This window comes from Gallus gallus, chromosome 8 (assembly GCF_016699485.2).
Source record: "Gallus gallus isolate bGalGal1 chromosome 8, bGalGal1.mat.broiler.GRCg7b, whole genome shotgun sequence".
Lineage (NCBI taxonomy): Eukaryota > Metazoa > Chordata > Aves > Galliformes > Phasianidae > Gallus > Gallus gallus.
Window position 1 is genome coordinate 26,279,108 of NC_052539.1, and position 16,163 is coordinate 26,295,270.

The window sequence follows — 16,163 nt, forward strand, 5'->3', positions numbered from 1 at the left end:
CTTTGTTTCACTGAGTTGCAGGTCAGCCCCAGGCAATTCCTTGGGATCCCCCTGGAACAGAAAAGGAGAAAGCAGTTTGGAAATGACTGTTGTTATTCATCCCACTGGACATTTGTGACATGTTTCTTTCCAGCCCACTGCCAGTGGTGATTGCTGGGAGCCAGGAGAGGCTCTATCCAAGACACCAAACCTGCAGTGGGAAGAAGCCACTCTCTGTGTTTTGTCTTAGCGTCTGTTCAGAAGATAGTTGTGAAAGAGGTGACACCAATGGCAATATCAGCTGTATCGTGCAGCAGATGTTTTCAATTACGTTGAAATATTTCCCAAAGAATTCAGGTACTTGAGATCAGGAACAGTATTAAGAATATAAATGTCTTTTTAGGGAGGGTGGTGTAAATGGGTATCTCACATTGCAGTTCGATAACCTCCTCTTATTTTTCTAACAGTTTTTGCAAAGCAAAACCTTTCATAGAGGTGCTGCTGCAAATATTCAATGTCACTGTAGTTTTTGAAAAAAACAGAAGTTATGATTTGTCCTCTGATAGATGTTTTCTACTTAGTTATTGAGTTTTCCAAAACTGTTTGTTTGCTCAGTACAACAGTAAAGGAGAAAAAAACTAAAAAAAAAAAAAAAAAAAAATTAAAAAAACACCAAAAAACCCAAACAACACCAACCAACCAACCCTTTGAGTTTTTTTCAGCAATAGCCTTTTTCTTTATGACTGTGTTTGTTTGAAGGGGAATTTTTACTATATTTGTCCTAGTGATCTTGGTCACGTTTCTCAGAATGATTTTTGGACATGTCAAAAGCAAAATGCTGAAAAGCAATCAGGTTTTCCTGGCTTTGCTGTTCTCTATTCTCTAAAATCCGGGCATTTTTAGGTAAGCTTGGAAATAGCACCCAAAACCAAGGTCCATCAAAATCACTTCTGGTAATCTTAATGTGGATTCAACGAGGTCTGTTGACTACCAAGCAGACAGGTAAAGCACACCAATGCCAAGCATTAGTAGCAGTGGTGCTGGGAGTGATGCTTCAGGGAGCTGGTGAGCCTGTGGAGCAGGGCTGATCTTGGGTTGTGTCTGTACACGAAAGCTTTGGGACTGCAATGTACATCAGGTGTTAGAGCTGCCCTGCTCATGCGTTCTGGTGCTGTGGGTGTTCTGGGACCATGGGGCATCAAGGCAGAGCCACTGCTCCGGTCATCTGCTGTTTGCTCAGAAAATTTGGTACACAGAGAAGGTCTGTGGTAAGGAGAAACAGTATAGAGTGAGAATCATATGGTAACCGTATACTGTAATTAGTGTTAGACTTTTAGATTAACGGTTGGGAAATGGATTGGCATTGCCTGTTGTTTCCTTAGGGGTAAAGTAGGTGGTTGTGGTGGTTGCTGTTGCTCTCTTTGTCCCGTACTGTCTTGATCCTTAGTCCTGTGACATTCCATCACTGGGATTTGGAAAGGGGGAAGTTGCTGCAGAGAAACTTTGGGGGATGATTGCTCCAGGAACAGGGAATGATTTACCTACAATTGCTGCATGGTGAACCCAGTCAGCACGTTTGTGAAGCAATTGGATGTTCACACTTCCCTTTCTTGGGCAACTGATTATAATGGCTGGAACACAAGTATGCTTTTCCCTAAATGAGTTTCTTCTCAGAAGAGAACAAGTCTCAGTGCACCTCCCAGCTCCTTCCCTTTTCTGTAATACAGCAGTGGCCATTTACAGGATGCATTATTTCCTTATATTCCTTATTTCTTTTATCTTCTCGAGTGATTTGGACAGAAAAGATTTTCATGCTTTTTGTTCACCACATCTGTATTTGTCACAGAATTCTCAGTATGCTGAGCCTTTGCAGGAGAAAAAAAAAACAAGTTGGAAATGAAAGACAACGTAAAATCTGTAGCCATGGAGGTTAATCTGCTGGATGTGTGTGGTTTTAGGAGCTCGAGCCCCTTGGAGCTGCAATTTCATCTTTAGGTAATTCTATCAAGGAAAGATTTATAACCTCCATCTCTCATGCCTGGTCACCATATGTCGTTCCTTCAAAGAATGTTGACTTCTCTGTTTTCCTCTTCATTTACTCTCTGCATTTTTCTCCTCTGTGGTAAAAGAGAATTAAAACAATTGGTCTATCCAAAAAGGAAAAAGCCATGCGCGGTGTGGTGAGAGTTATTTCCCATTTTATCTTTTGGTTATTTAGTCTCCAGAATCTCCGGGAAAAGGAGAAAATCTGCAATTTGGTTTATCTTTTCATTCACTGCTACAGCTTTTTCTTTTTAGAGGTTTTGTAATACCTTGATTATTGTTCCTGTGAATTGGAGCACAGCCTGCCTGGGTCAGCGCTGACACAGAAGATAGTGCTGTGTAAAAATCATATGACATAAGGATTTTTGAAGTCTATACCGTAGTTTGGGGGATTTTTAAAACATGTGCCCCATTCAATGAAATGACCTTACTGTTTCTGGCTTAGATGGGTCAATTTATTGGTTCTCGCCATTCCTTCCATGTGGAGCAGCAGGATCCTGGTTTTTTTCTATGTGATTGTTTCTGTAGTAAAAATATAGTTTCCGGTATAGCAAGCCAGCAATTCCTTCTCAGTAAAAATGTTCAATAAATAAATGTCAAAGTTTCCACTATATCCTCATTAATCTGCTTCACTTGTATGTAATTGAAAATGGGAAGAAGGTGCTGTTTGATTTGGCAATCGTCCAGCTCTTCTCTTTTCTTTTTTCTTTTTTTTTTTTTTTTTGGATAACCGACTGTGGGACGAAGCTGTACACCAGGGAACAGGATTATTGCCTTATAAAATTCTGCACTCCACTGACTATTCCTTAATTGCATATTAAAGCAATTAATAAAATTGCTAGTATGAAACTAAACTGCGAAATTTATTTTGGTGTTGGTATCTAATGTGGGTCATTCTTACCAGTTAATATGGAAGAGCAGAACTTCATATGGTTTGCTAAAATACTTTTCACTGGTAACTTTCTGCATTCATTTTTGGTGTAAAACATTGAGCTAGAAGTTGGTTCTTTTTAGTACAATACGTTTACTCCACAGCTTTGGTAATGGACCAACTGCCAATAGTGAATTGACAGCATTTCTTAAGAAGACACATAAGTAGTAATTGGACCTGCTCAACTTTTTGCTGACAGAACTAGCAAGATGGGGCTATTCTCATTTCTGGACCAGGCTGTCTCTGTAATTTCGTGTAGCTCCACTTATGTCAGTGGACATACTTCAGTTGATGATCTGATCCTCTACTCCTCTTCCAAAGCATTACCCGTAAGGTCATGGATTGAAATTAATACAAGTGTTCTAGTTGATTTCCATATTTTCAAAAGGAAGAACCAAGTGAAAGATCAGGGAGAGAATAGCTTTTTTCCTTAGAAATGGTAATACCTTGGGAAATCAAAAGAGGAAATGAAATGACTTCTCCCTGTTGAATTAGATAATATTGCCTTCCTTCATCTCATTAAAAATGTAAGGCACTCTTGTTTTTGAGCAGGGTAAATTAGTAATTAAGTGCTATAATCAACTTGTGTAAACATAATAATGAAGGGGAGCAGCAAATTAATCATTTTGTTGGCTTGCCTTACCCAATTAATGCACCTTTTACTAAGGAACTTTGTGTTACATTGGGATGTTTTTCTCCTATTTTCTTAATCTGGGTATTTTGTTAAGTCAGAGGAAGGAGGTGGTTGTTCTTAGGTACCATGCGGTCTGCAAATAGCGTGTTAACGTGCTGTGATCTTGTCTTCCTTTTCTTTAGAAGCTCCAAGTTTGTGCATCTATGCTTTGAGTCCATGGTTCAGTGGAGGCCATTCTTGGGCAAGGCTGGGCGTTGGCTTTTGCTTTTCTTTGTAGTATATTGGCTGGGTATGGCCTCTTTATGTCAGTGATTCTTTTAAATTCCTTTCTGGATATGTTCATCATCAGTCTCTATTGAAAGGGCATGTGCTCCATAAAAAAAATTACTTGAAATTTCTGTGCATAGTTGATATAGCTATTGTTAGAGACAGTGTTCTGGTGCTGAAAAGAACTGAATCTTCACAGTCCATTCATTTTGTGTGTTCTCACTTCTGACTGTCAGCAAAGCTATCAAATAATGTCATGGACAGTTTGTGATGCAGACAGTACAGCTTGCCGAGAACCAGGCTGTTGTCCACATAAACAGCTAAGATGTTCAGTGACTGTGGTCATTGTGTTCAATGTTTGCAGCCAGGCTTGGATTCAAAGCAGTGATTCAGCAGTAGAACTCCATTCCTTTACCTCTCTCCATGGTGTTTTGACACTGAAATACATCTTTGCCTAATTGAAATGGTTTGGGGTGGTTTTTTTTTTGTTGTTGTTTTTTTTTTTTTGCTTGCATCGAAAAGTTTAGATTCAATACAGCATGCATGAAACCACCAAGATGCTGGCAATGCCTCTGGCTTTTGTATAGAGTCAGCTGCCTTCTTACCAGAAATCTTTATAGAAATATAGATGAGAGGGAAAAATTAAAAGGCAGTGATTTGATGGCCACTGTCCAGTTCCTTGTGGTGTAGTGTTTATGGTACAAAGAGTGCCTTTTTAGTTAGCATATTTTGGCCTTTGTGTCAAGAAGTCTTAGCAGTAAGGGTAAGAAGTGGATGAATCAGAGCTACTCTTTTGCCCTAAGGATGATCCTTCTGTATTAAAGCTGAGAAATATAAATGCTTGTCTGTCTCTGCCAAGCACACAATGAGCTTTCAATGGGTTTGAGAGCATTCAGTATGATTTTTTTTCTTTTTCACTTTTCAAAAGCCACAATAAATATATGAAAACATTTCTACTTTCTTTCAGCTGACTTCAGTGGACGGTATTTATGTGTGGTTGGAAGTCCACTCTTGGTGGGCGTTAAATCACACATAGAAGCACCACCACTTAGGGACAAACAGCTGAGATGCGGCTGGAGCTGAGAGCATGATGCTTTCACAAAAGCACTAAGAAAAGTACCCTCTGTCTTGTTGCTGTTTACGGACATGTGATACTGGTTGACATCTGTTGCCCTTCTCATTTGAGGACTGTTTGCTTTACTAACTTTAACATTTCCACATTGCTGTGCTGTTGAAGTACAGCTACACAAATCTCCTTGGAGTCCCCAAGGTCCTTTTAGGAGAAGCGGGGCTGCCCTTGTTTGATATCATCCTGCTGGCTGCTTGTTATACTGGAGTTCAGAGAAATAATTCCGTGGCTGTTAAATGTTCTTGGTGGAGTGCTACATCTAGTGCTATATGTTGTCATACATTTGATGAATTATCAGATCAGTACATGCTGTACAGTAGTGTTTGGTTAATTGTCACCTTAGATGATTTGTAGCTGTTTTATATCACTTGAAATTATTACAGGTAAAAACTTGTCTAAGAAAATGTCAAAGTTTGTTGTAGCAGGTCATATAGCTGCTCAAATGACAGATGATTGTAGTCCGTAATCATAATGCAATATTCTCAGTTAATGTAAGTCAGCATTACTCCAGGATTTCAGAGCAGTGACACCAGTTTACTCCAGTGCCCTGATCCAGTCAAGCTCTTAGGTACATCATTTAACTTTCAAGTAGGCCAGAAGTTCAGTTGAAGACAAGCAGGGCTGCCCATCTGCTGAAGTACTTTGCTGGATCAGAGCCCAAACAGGAATCTGACACACAGTTTGCCTGTAGATGACACATATTGAAATGATAAAGGCTATTATGGCTCTTGCAATTGGTTATTACCCATTCAGAAATGAGTTGTGGATACTGGAGGTAATAGGATACAAAAGCAGTGTCTTCTGTTTGGTGCTGTCCTTTTGTGCAGACTTAGAGTGTGCCAATGTAAATGTCATCCAGCACACAAATGTTCAGATTTGGAATTTCTTGCTAACTTTTAATGACGGGGAAAGGCAGCTGCAGTAGGTCAGTGTGATACATTGACAGTAACAGAACTGCAACCATGTACGTTAGCTGAGTATCTGGCACAGAATCACTGAAGTTGGAGACGACCATCTCAGAAATCCAATAGGTAAAGATGTTACCATATTATTTTTCTAAAAGTAGGTAACAGAATACCAGACTAATGAAATGACACAAAGCATGGCCTTCTGTTCGGCCACTGGTGGAAGGCGGTGTGTTGGGAAATCAGTGGGCTTACCTGTTTATTAATTCTGTCTGAGAATGATGATAAAAGTTTTGCTAGCTATTTCCTATATCTATGCGGGTGGACTGAAAAGACAGCTAAGGCCTCCAAGGTGTTCGAATGACCCACAACATTTATTTAATCTTCACTGTTTGTATTGGATTCGTCCAGGTTTGTGCATTGGCATAATTCCACTGACTTCACCTGACTTTTATATCTTGCATGCACATGTCCAATGAGAATATTAGAAGCAACCATATGTGTATAAATAAAATCTGTTCTGTGGGCTCAGCACTTAGATAGTCATGCCTGTTAGCTTTTAATAAACTCACATCAGCTGATGTTGGCAAAGAATAGGAGTTAGTGTTTTGTTAACCTGCAGAAAATGAGCCTCTTACTAGACCAGTAGTGCTCTTCTTACCAAGACTTGTCAAACAGGAAAAAATACGCTGACTGGGGTAGTTCCGATTCAACTGTTGCACATCTGTGTAACAAGACCCGAAATGGGGGTGTTGGAGTCAGTGTAAAGAGATGTACAATTAGCTGATTGTTTTCCAAACAGACCAAGGCTAAGATCATCTTGTTGAAGAAATTATTGTGTAATATCACTACCTTACAGTTTTTCTAGCTTGCTGGCCTTGTCTTGAGGAAAGCCATAAATATGAGGAAACCATAAATGTGTCTTTATAGTAGACAGATGCTTTCTTTAAAGCGTACAGTAATCCATCTCCTTTCTATTTTAAGGCCAGATTTTACCACATGCTCAAAGACATGGCTGAAGTCATTTGGACCTTGGACACCCTTTCTGTCCAGGCCATTTAGACAGGGAAAAACATGATAGCAATATTTTATAGGAAGGATGAGTACAAAGGAGGATACCGTGGGTCCTTTGTAGCTGTCAGTAGCCAGTAAGGTCCTTTTCAGAGCATCTTGCTTAAATGATGTTCAAGATGTCAAACAAGTTAAAGTCTCTTTGCCCTCGCCTCTTCCAGAGCTGAGCAGAACAACCCTCAAGTTAGGCATTAGAGAATTGGAAACTCAATCTGGCTATGCTGTGAGATTAACTTTACGTTTGGGATTTGCTCTCATGCTATGTCAGTGCAGGGGATCAGACTGTTCTGTAGCAAAGCACAAGCATGTAGAGACTCTGCAATAGCTGTCCGAAATGCTTGTGTGGTTTCTTTTTCAATATATTTTTCAAGGACGTTATGATCACTGAGTCATGGGATGTGATGCCAGTACTTTGTATCATCAGGACATACCTGAGCCTTCTTATATCTAAATAAGTTTGTTTTACCTTATCTGTACTATGTTGCCATTTCTCCTATAGGTGCCCGGAAGGTTTTGTTTCTCAGAATTTACCCTATCTGTATAGTTTGATGGCTGTCTACGATCTAAGCACTTCCAGTACATTTCATTTTGCTGTGGTTAATATAAAGTAGACTTTTCTTTCTTCTTTTTTATGTAATCATGGATCTGAAGTGTTAAAGATCCCCTATTGGTTTTATTAGCAAGAAATCCCAGTGGCTTTATTAGCATACTGGCTTTCCTCATCTTCAGAATTGGAATCCAGTTCTCAGTCTCCTTTCTTTGTCTTTATAAGTCATGGGTTCTTGTTTCCTTGGTTTCTTGGACATAGATGCATAACAATCACTCCCAGCTCTTGCTTACTTTCTTGTTCTGAAACAATTTTTCACACCCACAGCACTTATTTCTGAAACACAATTTGATTCTAGAAATTGGGCAGTGAACTGTAGAGAGAATCCATGTAAAATTGCTTCCTGGTTCTGATTTGTTTTAATTGAGACAAGTGTCCCCGTAATGACTAGCAAGACCATAACCATCACTCTTGAGGGAAATACAAGCAGAAGGACTGACCACTAACTGGGCATGGAAAAGCATAAGTTGCAGATTGTTGCACAAAGATAATCCTCCACATCAGGGTTGGAAAATAGTGGGTAAACATGAATAAGGAGAAAGAAGCATTGTGCCCATATCATGTTGTGCCTTGTGAGAGTGGATAAGCAGCAAAAGAGTTGTGTTGTTAAGTTTTACAAGTGTAGTTTTCAGCTAAGAATAATATACAGGGAATGCACTTAATGTGCAGCAATGCTAGGGGTTGCATTCCCCTGAATATTTTTAACGTTCAGTACACAGTAAATTTTGATCCATGTAGGGCCTGTTTGTGTGAGCACATGCTATCGGTTATTGCACAGTTTCCACTTAGTCCTTGACCATGCAGAAATCTTTGGAAGGAGCATGAGTGGGGAAGCCATGGTGGAATCATCTTGTTCTGTCAAGGAACAGAATGCTGATGATAATTGGAGGATAATTGTGTTGCATTTGGAAGATCCTTTCATTTCCCAGCCCTGTAGCTCAAAACTGAGCTAAACATCTTGGATATATTCAGCAAAATACTTCTGAGTCTAGCAGCCTTGGGTCAGACTCCTTATGCTTTCAAAATGTCTGATAAGAATGTTTGTGAAATTTTCCCAGACTGATGTCTCCCTGGCTGTTTAAGCCAGTAGTTTAGGTATTGAACGCTGTGTCTTTAGACTGGACTGAGAGAAACTGTGCTTGAGTGTCTTGCAGCTGATAAATTAGGTACGTGTCAGTCTCTGGGTTGGAAGCTGGCACTTAGCTTAGGTGAAAGAGATGAGTAATGGCCGTAAAGATGCTAAGCTGTTTGAAACTCTTCTAATAAATGGGGTCTTTTTGTGATGAGCTATCCTCACTTTCTTTGACTGTTTGGTATAAGAGCTTTGAATATACAAGCATATTACTCATTATTTACTGGCCGTGGTTGTAAGGTTGTTTAATTTTGCAATAGTCCCATCTAAGGGATGTTTCTTGTACTGCATGAAAGGGAGACAAGGCAAGCTTTGCTTTTCATTTTGTTTGTATATCTTTGCCCCCACGGAATGACTGTGTAGCCAGCATGTTTGCTACTTCCTCAGGTATACTCTCAAGGGTTGTAGTACTTTGATTAAGCATTGTGGTGCATGCTCTTTTTTATGGGTACAAGTTTTATCCACGCAGCACTGTTTGGGCTATGCCAGTGTTGGATTGGAAGAGGAAAGATTTATGATGGCATTGATTGCAGTGCTAAAATAAACTGCCCTCCCTTAGCCAGAGGAATATGAGTTTGTAAATGCCAGCATTTTATACACAAAAGGAAGGACACTGACTAAGGAAGCCAGCTGCCTAGGTTAGCTGTTCAAGATCTGAAAATGGCAAGTCTTTAAAAGCCAAGAGCCAGAAAAAGTCATTTATATTAGAACAAACTCTGTCATGAGTCATTTGACTTCTTTTTGTCTTGCACGCAGAGTTTATGTCTCAGACCTTCTAAGGCCTGAGTAACATCTGATACTCTTTAGGCTGAGCTAGCTCTAATAGGAGTGAGTTCCTGCTTCCAGAGTACAACTTACCAGTTACAGTGTACCACACAGAACTCTAAGTCTTGTGTTTACAGGCTGAAAACTATTACTTATTTGTTATTTTTATGGTAGTAGAAAATGTTGTTTGTCTGTGATTCAGTTCCAGCCACAGTGTTGAACAGTTTGGTGTCCTGAGCAACAGCAAAGAGTGACCCAAAAGGGGCTTTTGCTTTTTGCCTCATTCATTTTTCTCATGCAGCTTCAGCCATGGCCCACGGTGACAAAGTCTGGTTGTTGTGGATGGTGTGGGAGTGGAGAGCTTGAACACACGTGGAGTGGAGCTTCTTCCCCAGGGGCTAGGGTGTAACTTCACAACATCATGTAGTTGCATCTCCCTATAGGAAGCCGAGAGGGATGATGTGAAGCAGAGAACTGCACTCAGTAGCTCCTGCCTTCTGGAAAGCTCCATGTCTCCTTTTCCTGGGGCAGCACTTGTCCAGCTTCTCAAGTCAGCAAGGACAAGCGTGGGTGCAGGTCCTTTGCCATTCCTCCCTTCTTACTAGAGTAAGGATTCTAACCGTGTGGGCTGTGTGGTACTTTGCATTTCACACACAAGTCTACATATGAGCTGTGCGTGGCTTTTCTTCTCTTTTATTTTAAAAGAGTCAACACCAAAACATACGCTTTGTCTTTTTTGCCCTTTTTCTTTATTTGTGCCTCTTTTCTTCTTCCTGTCCCCTCTGTTCCCATGTCTTTTTAAAAATATATTTTACCAGGTGCTTCAGCTGAAAAAATAGGTTAATTGCAGCTAGATAACTGCTTGTGCCAAGGTCTACACAGACCTGAAAGGCAAAGCTGAAACACTGCTGAACATCAGGAAAGCTTTGTCCCACCTGAAAGCTTACAGGGAATGTGTTGGAGCATCCCCAGCCTGCCTGGGAAAGGATAACCTTCCAGCCCACTGCTAAAAGTGACCTACAGCTTAATTAAGCAGCATGACTCTTGTTCCCCCTAGTGGCTAATTACACGGGATCTGTTTCACATGAGCGTTTCATTTGGCTGCCTTTGAACTTTCTGCCTGATTTTCCTCCTGTTCACATTTTTGCTATGTTTCGTAACTTTCCTAATTCTCCGAGTGTGGTCAGTTGTCATTTTTTTGATTGTGACTTCAGGAAGCAGCAAAATGTGGAAAAAACTTCATCTGCAACGCAGAATTGATTTAAGGTTGGAGAGGAGAGGAGAATTTCCGTACAGTTTCTACTCATGCGTGCTGGGTTGGTTTTTTTGCAGCAATAACAGTAAAGGTTAAGGAAGAAAGGCTTTTCTCTGTTTATCACCATTGCTGTTCGTATTGTAACTCCTTAAGGATGAACCCACGTCCAGAAATGTTAAGACACCTCAGATCGGCAGGCTTGTTTAATGTCCTTGAGATAAGTAATGAATTCCTGGCTCTATGGGTCTAACAAATACCACAGAAACTGCAGTGTGGTATTTTGTAGTGATGAGGGGAAGCGGAGCCGTGTTTGCCAGAGATAAACTTATTAGCAGCCTGTCAGTGCAAGGTAACACACATACTGGTGAAGTTCTGTTATCAGCTGTACTACTTCAAATGTCACATACCCACTGCAGTACCAAGTTCTTCTGAATGTACTTTGGTATAAATAAGAGCTGAATTTTGCAAATGAGAAAACTTAAGTTACCTGATGAGAATCAGAGCACGTGGCTTTAATTTCTGGCTTTGCCACTGACTCAATCTGTGACTTTGAACAAATCATTTGATTGGCTCTTTATCTGGGTGATCTTTGAAGCAGATCTAGTGATGTCTAAGTGCTTTATCGGCAGGTTTTATAGTTACATTAAAGGTGATAGGATAAGAAGTGCAAAGAAGATGTAGAATGTTGTTAATGGTATTGCTATGATGGACTGAAGAAAAGATAAGAGAGGGAAGGCCAGTAGATTGTTGAGCCCATTCAATTTAATCAGAAAATCCTTTGACTTTGCTGGAAAACAAAAGCTTACATTCAAAATGGAAACAGTTTTTTAAATGTGGTCATTTTCATTGCTAATATATAATATGAAAGGTGGCTCATGTAGTATGGTGTGAATAGCACTCAGAAGTTTATATCAGGTTTTAATATTCGTATTTACATCATTCATGATTTTTAAAGGTTGCATTATACGTTTACAACGAAATGCACTTGCTATGCAAAACTCTGGTTTAAAGAAAATATTTGGGTAGCAATGGGAAACCACATCCTTTGAAGCACAAATTCAGCCATGGGTAGAAACAACAAAGCTTCGTTCAAGAGCAGCATTTTCTGTAGCTGTAGGCATCAAATGCTGCCTCTAAGCAGTAATGGACACACGGGGTGCTCCTCTGGCTCAGGTACTGAGCCCTCCTCACTGCAGCTGAAGACACGTGCAGGAGCCTTGTAGAAATCAGTTGTTACCTTTTTTTTTTCCCTGCAGTGGGATTGGGATTAGCACAGAGAACAAACACATCTTGCATTGCAGGGCTTTTTGGATTTGTCTCTGAAATGGGTTACTGATCTGTCATAAACCAAATGAACGTAACGTAAACCAGGATAATACCTCCTTGCTACAACTGTATCCTTTTTCTTGCATGTCTGGGTTGTATTTTTTTTCACTTTAATTAAGTTACTGAGTCGTAGTGGCCTGCATTCCTTCTATTCCTGTAAAAATGAAGTGACTGACAGCTTTTAGTCTCCCAAGGTCCCACCGTTCGTTGGAAGAAGAGGGGATGGGGTCCTACCAAATCTTTTATGTTTACATATAGAGAAAAGATTCTTCAGCATGAGACAACAGCTTCTTTACAAGCACTTTGTTAGTGACCCAGTCTGATTTTATACAGATCTTGACAAATTACTCTAAAACCAGAACCCAAGCCAGAGCAGAACAAGGGTAAGTGCATTTCATATCATAAAGTTAAGACTTCCATCAGACGAGTAAGTTCATTTCCCTCCCCCATGCTAGCTTTGTCACAGCAAAGAAACATCTTTGAACAAAAACGCTATTTTGTACATGTGCTGTGTACAGCAAAGTACAAGGTTGCTGCTAATAGAAAAGTGAAACAAATCTGGGATTTTGAGCTAGTGCAGTGTTCATGCAAGTAATTAGCCTCTACAAAAGGAGCATTCATTTTGAAATGACAGATAAGCACTAAGGACAGGACTGAAAACTGTAAATATGTTAGCACTTTAAGCGAGAGCACAGCTTCAGCACTTGCTGCACTCATCAGCTGCTGTAAACAATATGGATCTTTGAAATGATCTCTGCTGAGATCTCAGCACATTAGATAATGATAGAGTTGTTCATTTTTGCTGCTTCTCTTCTGTTTTACTTTCAGAAAGTATTCTCTGCAAAAAAATAGGCTGTGCTGCTGCCAGCACACACACTTCTCTTTGTCTGTGAATAGGCCCAGTGAGACCTGCAGGACTCAGGGGAGCGAAGGACAACCCTGCAGAGCTGGGCTCTGCCTGTCCCGAAGAACAGCATGTGCAGCTGCAGTGCAGCTTTTCCTGTCATGCTCTGCCTCTACCCAAGCCTGGAAAAGGCTCTCTGAGGTCATCCAGGCTCAGCTCACAGTTTGTACTCTTCTTCAAACAGTTTCAAAAGGGAATTTGCTCGGGTAGTGGTAACACTGTCTCTTGTGCAGCTTTGCAGAGGGTGAACAGTTTCAGAGCAGTAGAAGTAGAGTGTTTCATGTTGTGAAAAGTGTGCAATAGAAATTAATTTGAAACCAATAAACCACTTTGCAAAGGACGTTATAAAAAGCTTGCATACCACAATAACTTGTAAACATTCAGTGACCTTGCTGAGGTTCTGCTTGGTGACCTACGAGTGAAAAGCTCCGTGATCCATCTGAGTCTGTGCTGCTCTCCCAGCTTGCTGTGTTTAAATAAAAGGTCAGACCCTCAGCAATAGGAATTGGCTCAATCCTGACCATCAGATGAATTGTAAATCACAAAGTGTTTTTTCTTCAGTTGTATCTCACATTGGCTAGATTTCCCTCCTACACCTTTGGTATTAATCTAATGGTGTTATTGGTTCTCATATATGGAATATATGAGAAACAGGTGCAGAAGACTTGCATGACTTGTCCAAGGTCGAGATGCAGGAGCTGACACATCCTGCTGCCCGCCTCACAGTTGAGAATTTTGCTTTCCCCATAAATGCCTTACAGAACATTAGAAATTTCTCATTGAAGTGAGTGAAGGGTAAAGCTTGCTTGGAAGTAGGAACCACAAGGTGCAGCTAACTGGAGGCTTCTTGAAAAACAGGAAATGGAATGGGACAGTTGAGAGCCCCATCAAAATAGGAATGGTGTCCAACTGGGTGCTGTAGGGGAGCGTGCCCCTCTGGAGTTACAGGGTTTGTCTTTCCTTGGAGGTAAAAGGCAGCTTATAAACAAGCTCAGCAACCCTCCCACCTAGCTGAAATTTTGGGGGAAGGGAGGGCAAAGTGTGCACTCCTCTAGTTTACTGTGCTCTACTCTGCAAGATCTCAGCTTTAAAGATAACCCCCCGAGCAGGATGGTGCTCTGTTAGATCTTGGGCTGTGAGCCAGCAAACTCTGCTGCCACTTGATGACTCACTCACTAACACGCTAACTGCACTTTTAATTCTAGCTGGTGTGTTTTCAGACAGAACCAGCTATTGTTTTGGGCACAGTCAATTATAAAATTTGCTCTTTTCCTATTTGCCAAATGAAGACAAATGCTTTCTTAGAAGGTTTCCTAAGGAAAAAGATGCCTCGGCTACCTTTAAACATTCCTGCTGGCAGTGGTGGGTTCTGGGTGGCAGGTTCAGATTTGAACACTAAAAAGGGTTATGCCGTATCCCTGCAGCCAAAGGCTCTTTTATGACTCAGGGGCAGATGGGGATTAATAGCCCTTGCTTTTGTTTTCATATACAAAAATGCCAGGCTTGACAGAGGGAAGTAGTAGTGCTGAGGGTAACTTTTCACACTCACCCACAAGAATGGCTTCTTCCCAGTGCATTTGTGTAAGTTGGTGCTTTAATGATAAAGAAAAATACATTTATCGTTTCCAAATGGTCTCCAGGAGATACAAGCCAATGTTTATAGGAGTAAGGGGATCAGAACCAGACAAGTTCACATCTCGGAAGAGAAGCAGACCATGAGGAGTTGCCAAGCATTTCGTTCTCATTTTCAAAAGGCTGCTTAGAGACCTACAATCTTTGGAATGTGTGGGATGCATTCTCCTGCCCTGGCAACACCTGCAGAGCTCTTTGTACTGTGTTTCTGATCTGTTCATCGTTTCCCCCCCCAGCTCTGGTTTGCCCAATGGGCAGTTCTGTAAGCTTTCTGACAACCTTTCTGTTATACAGCTGAATCAGGTGTAGTGATGGAGGACACAGAGCTAGCGTCCCATGGGGTGCCGAAGGTATCTGGGGCCAACTGCCTTCAGTGGCCCAGCAAATCCTCCCCTCAAAGTTTTTGTAGTGCCTGCAGCTGCATGAGCAGGAGTGTGGAGTATCAACCTGGGCTGAGGCCAACCCTTGCTGTGCTAAAGGCAGAGGTGCTTCGCAAAGTGTCCTGTGCCAGGCACAGAGCCCAGGGTACCTTCTTCAGGACTTGACCACAGAGCTGTGTCTTTGCCAGCTGCTCCTTCCCCCGGGCTGCTATAAAGACAGGACAGCACCAGCACTCCTTGACTGGAGCAGCTGTGGGAAGGAAACCAACTGCACCCTGCAGTTAGACAGTTACTTTCTCTGTACTGTGTTTCACAATGACAGAAGGCTGTGCAGAACGGTTCTGAAGTCGTAGCAGATTGCTGGTTTCTTCAGTGCTTTACTCTCTGCATGGCATCCTTTGGATACCTGAAAAACACCGGTGTTCTCTTGGGAAATATTTTAATTTTTGTTGTTGTTGCAGATAGAATATCTGTAAGGGCGCCAGAAAGGCTCTTTCTATTTTTATGCAGTTTTACTCTATTGTAGCAACTCAAGCTTCTATTGCTTTACAGCTGTGATAGGCTTTTTTTCTTATTTTTTAAGGCCTCTTGTATTTTATGAGCCCCGGCCCACAGTAATTTCCCAAATGCAGCCCAGATTGGGTAAAATGCAAGCATATATCTGAGTTTTTTTGTTTTTTTTAATAGTAAACCACACATTGGATTAATTAGTTAAAAAATAATTTCAAATCAAAACTCTCAGTGGGATTTTCCCCTCATGAATCTCAGGAGATACTGCAGCACAGCACAGAATAAATGTGAAAGGTGAGAGAAAAAGGAATGCCTCAGAACTTTGGAAAGATGCTGAAGAATAATTAGATGGAAAAGAGTGAGATGTTGCGTATAGTTTTGTTTTCTTGATGGAAAGCAAATATAGCATAAAGCAAAGTGTAGGCAGAAATTGTTTAGATGACAAAATCTCAGCCAGGTAACCCCCCTGTGCTAAAACTGAGTGGGGAGTGAATGAGGAGATGTGTGCAGAATAATTAGATCAAAAAAATGTTTTGACAGCGTAAGTGAACATATGGAAAGAATTGAGAGAACCCGATCCAGTTCCCCACGTGTAAATGATGCCGTGGCCATTGCTCATAAAGCAAATACAGATGCAAAAAGAAAAGCGAAAGCCCCCATTTCTACCCCTTCCCTCCAGTAAATCCCAACCTG

The 16,163-nt window shown here is 41.0% G+C and overlaps 1 protein-coding gene and 1 non-coding gene across 48 annotated transcripts in view; one reads left to right on the top strand and one right to left on the bottom strand.

Annotated features, from left to right (window-relative positions):
- The window catches only part of FGGY (FGGY carbohydrate kinase domain containing), a 278,664-nt gene that overhangs the window by 252,652 nt on the left and 9,849 nt on the right, over positions 1-16,163 (top strand). For 3 of the 42 annotated variants that reach the window (XM_046944696.1, XM_040705152.2, XM_046944705.1), the window contains one exon: positions 22-670. The exons of 38 other annotated variants lie outside the window; for them this stretch is intronic. In XM_046944696.1, the coding sequence (XP_046800652.1) occupies positions 22-150 (129 nt within the window). In that variant the 3' untranslated portion in view covers positions 151-670. Of the gene's footprint in view, positions 1-21; positions 671-1,825; positions 1,962-16,163 lie in introns of those variants that run through there. One more of the 42 variants, XM_040705157.2, reaches the window with a different exon arrangement.
- The window catches only part of LOC100859636, a 58,327-nt gene that overhangs the window by 12,297 nt on the left and 29,867 nt on the right, over positions 1-16,163 (bottom strand). For all 6 annotated transcript variants that reach the window (XR_005861971.2, XR_005861970.2, XR_005861969.2 and 3 more), the window contains one exon: positions 1-16,163. This exon is cut by the window's right edge and continues 12,915 nt beyond it. This is a non-coding gene — a transcript (RING finger protein 170-like).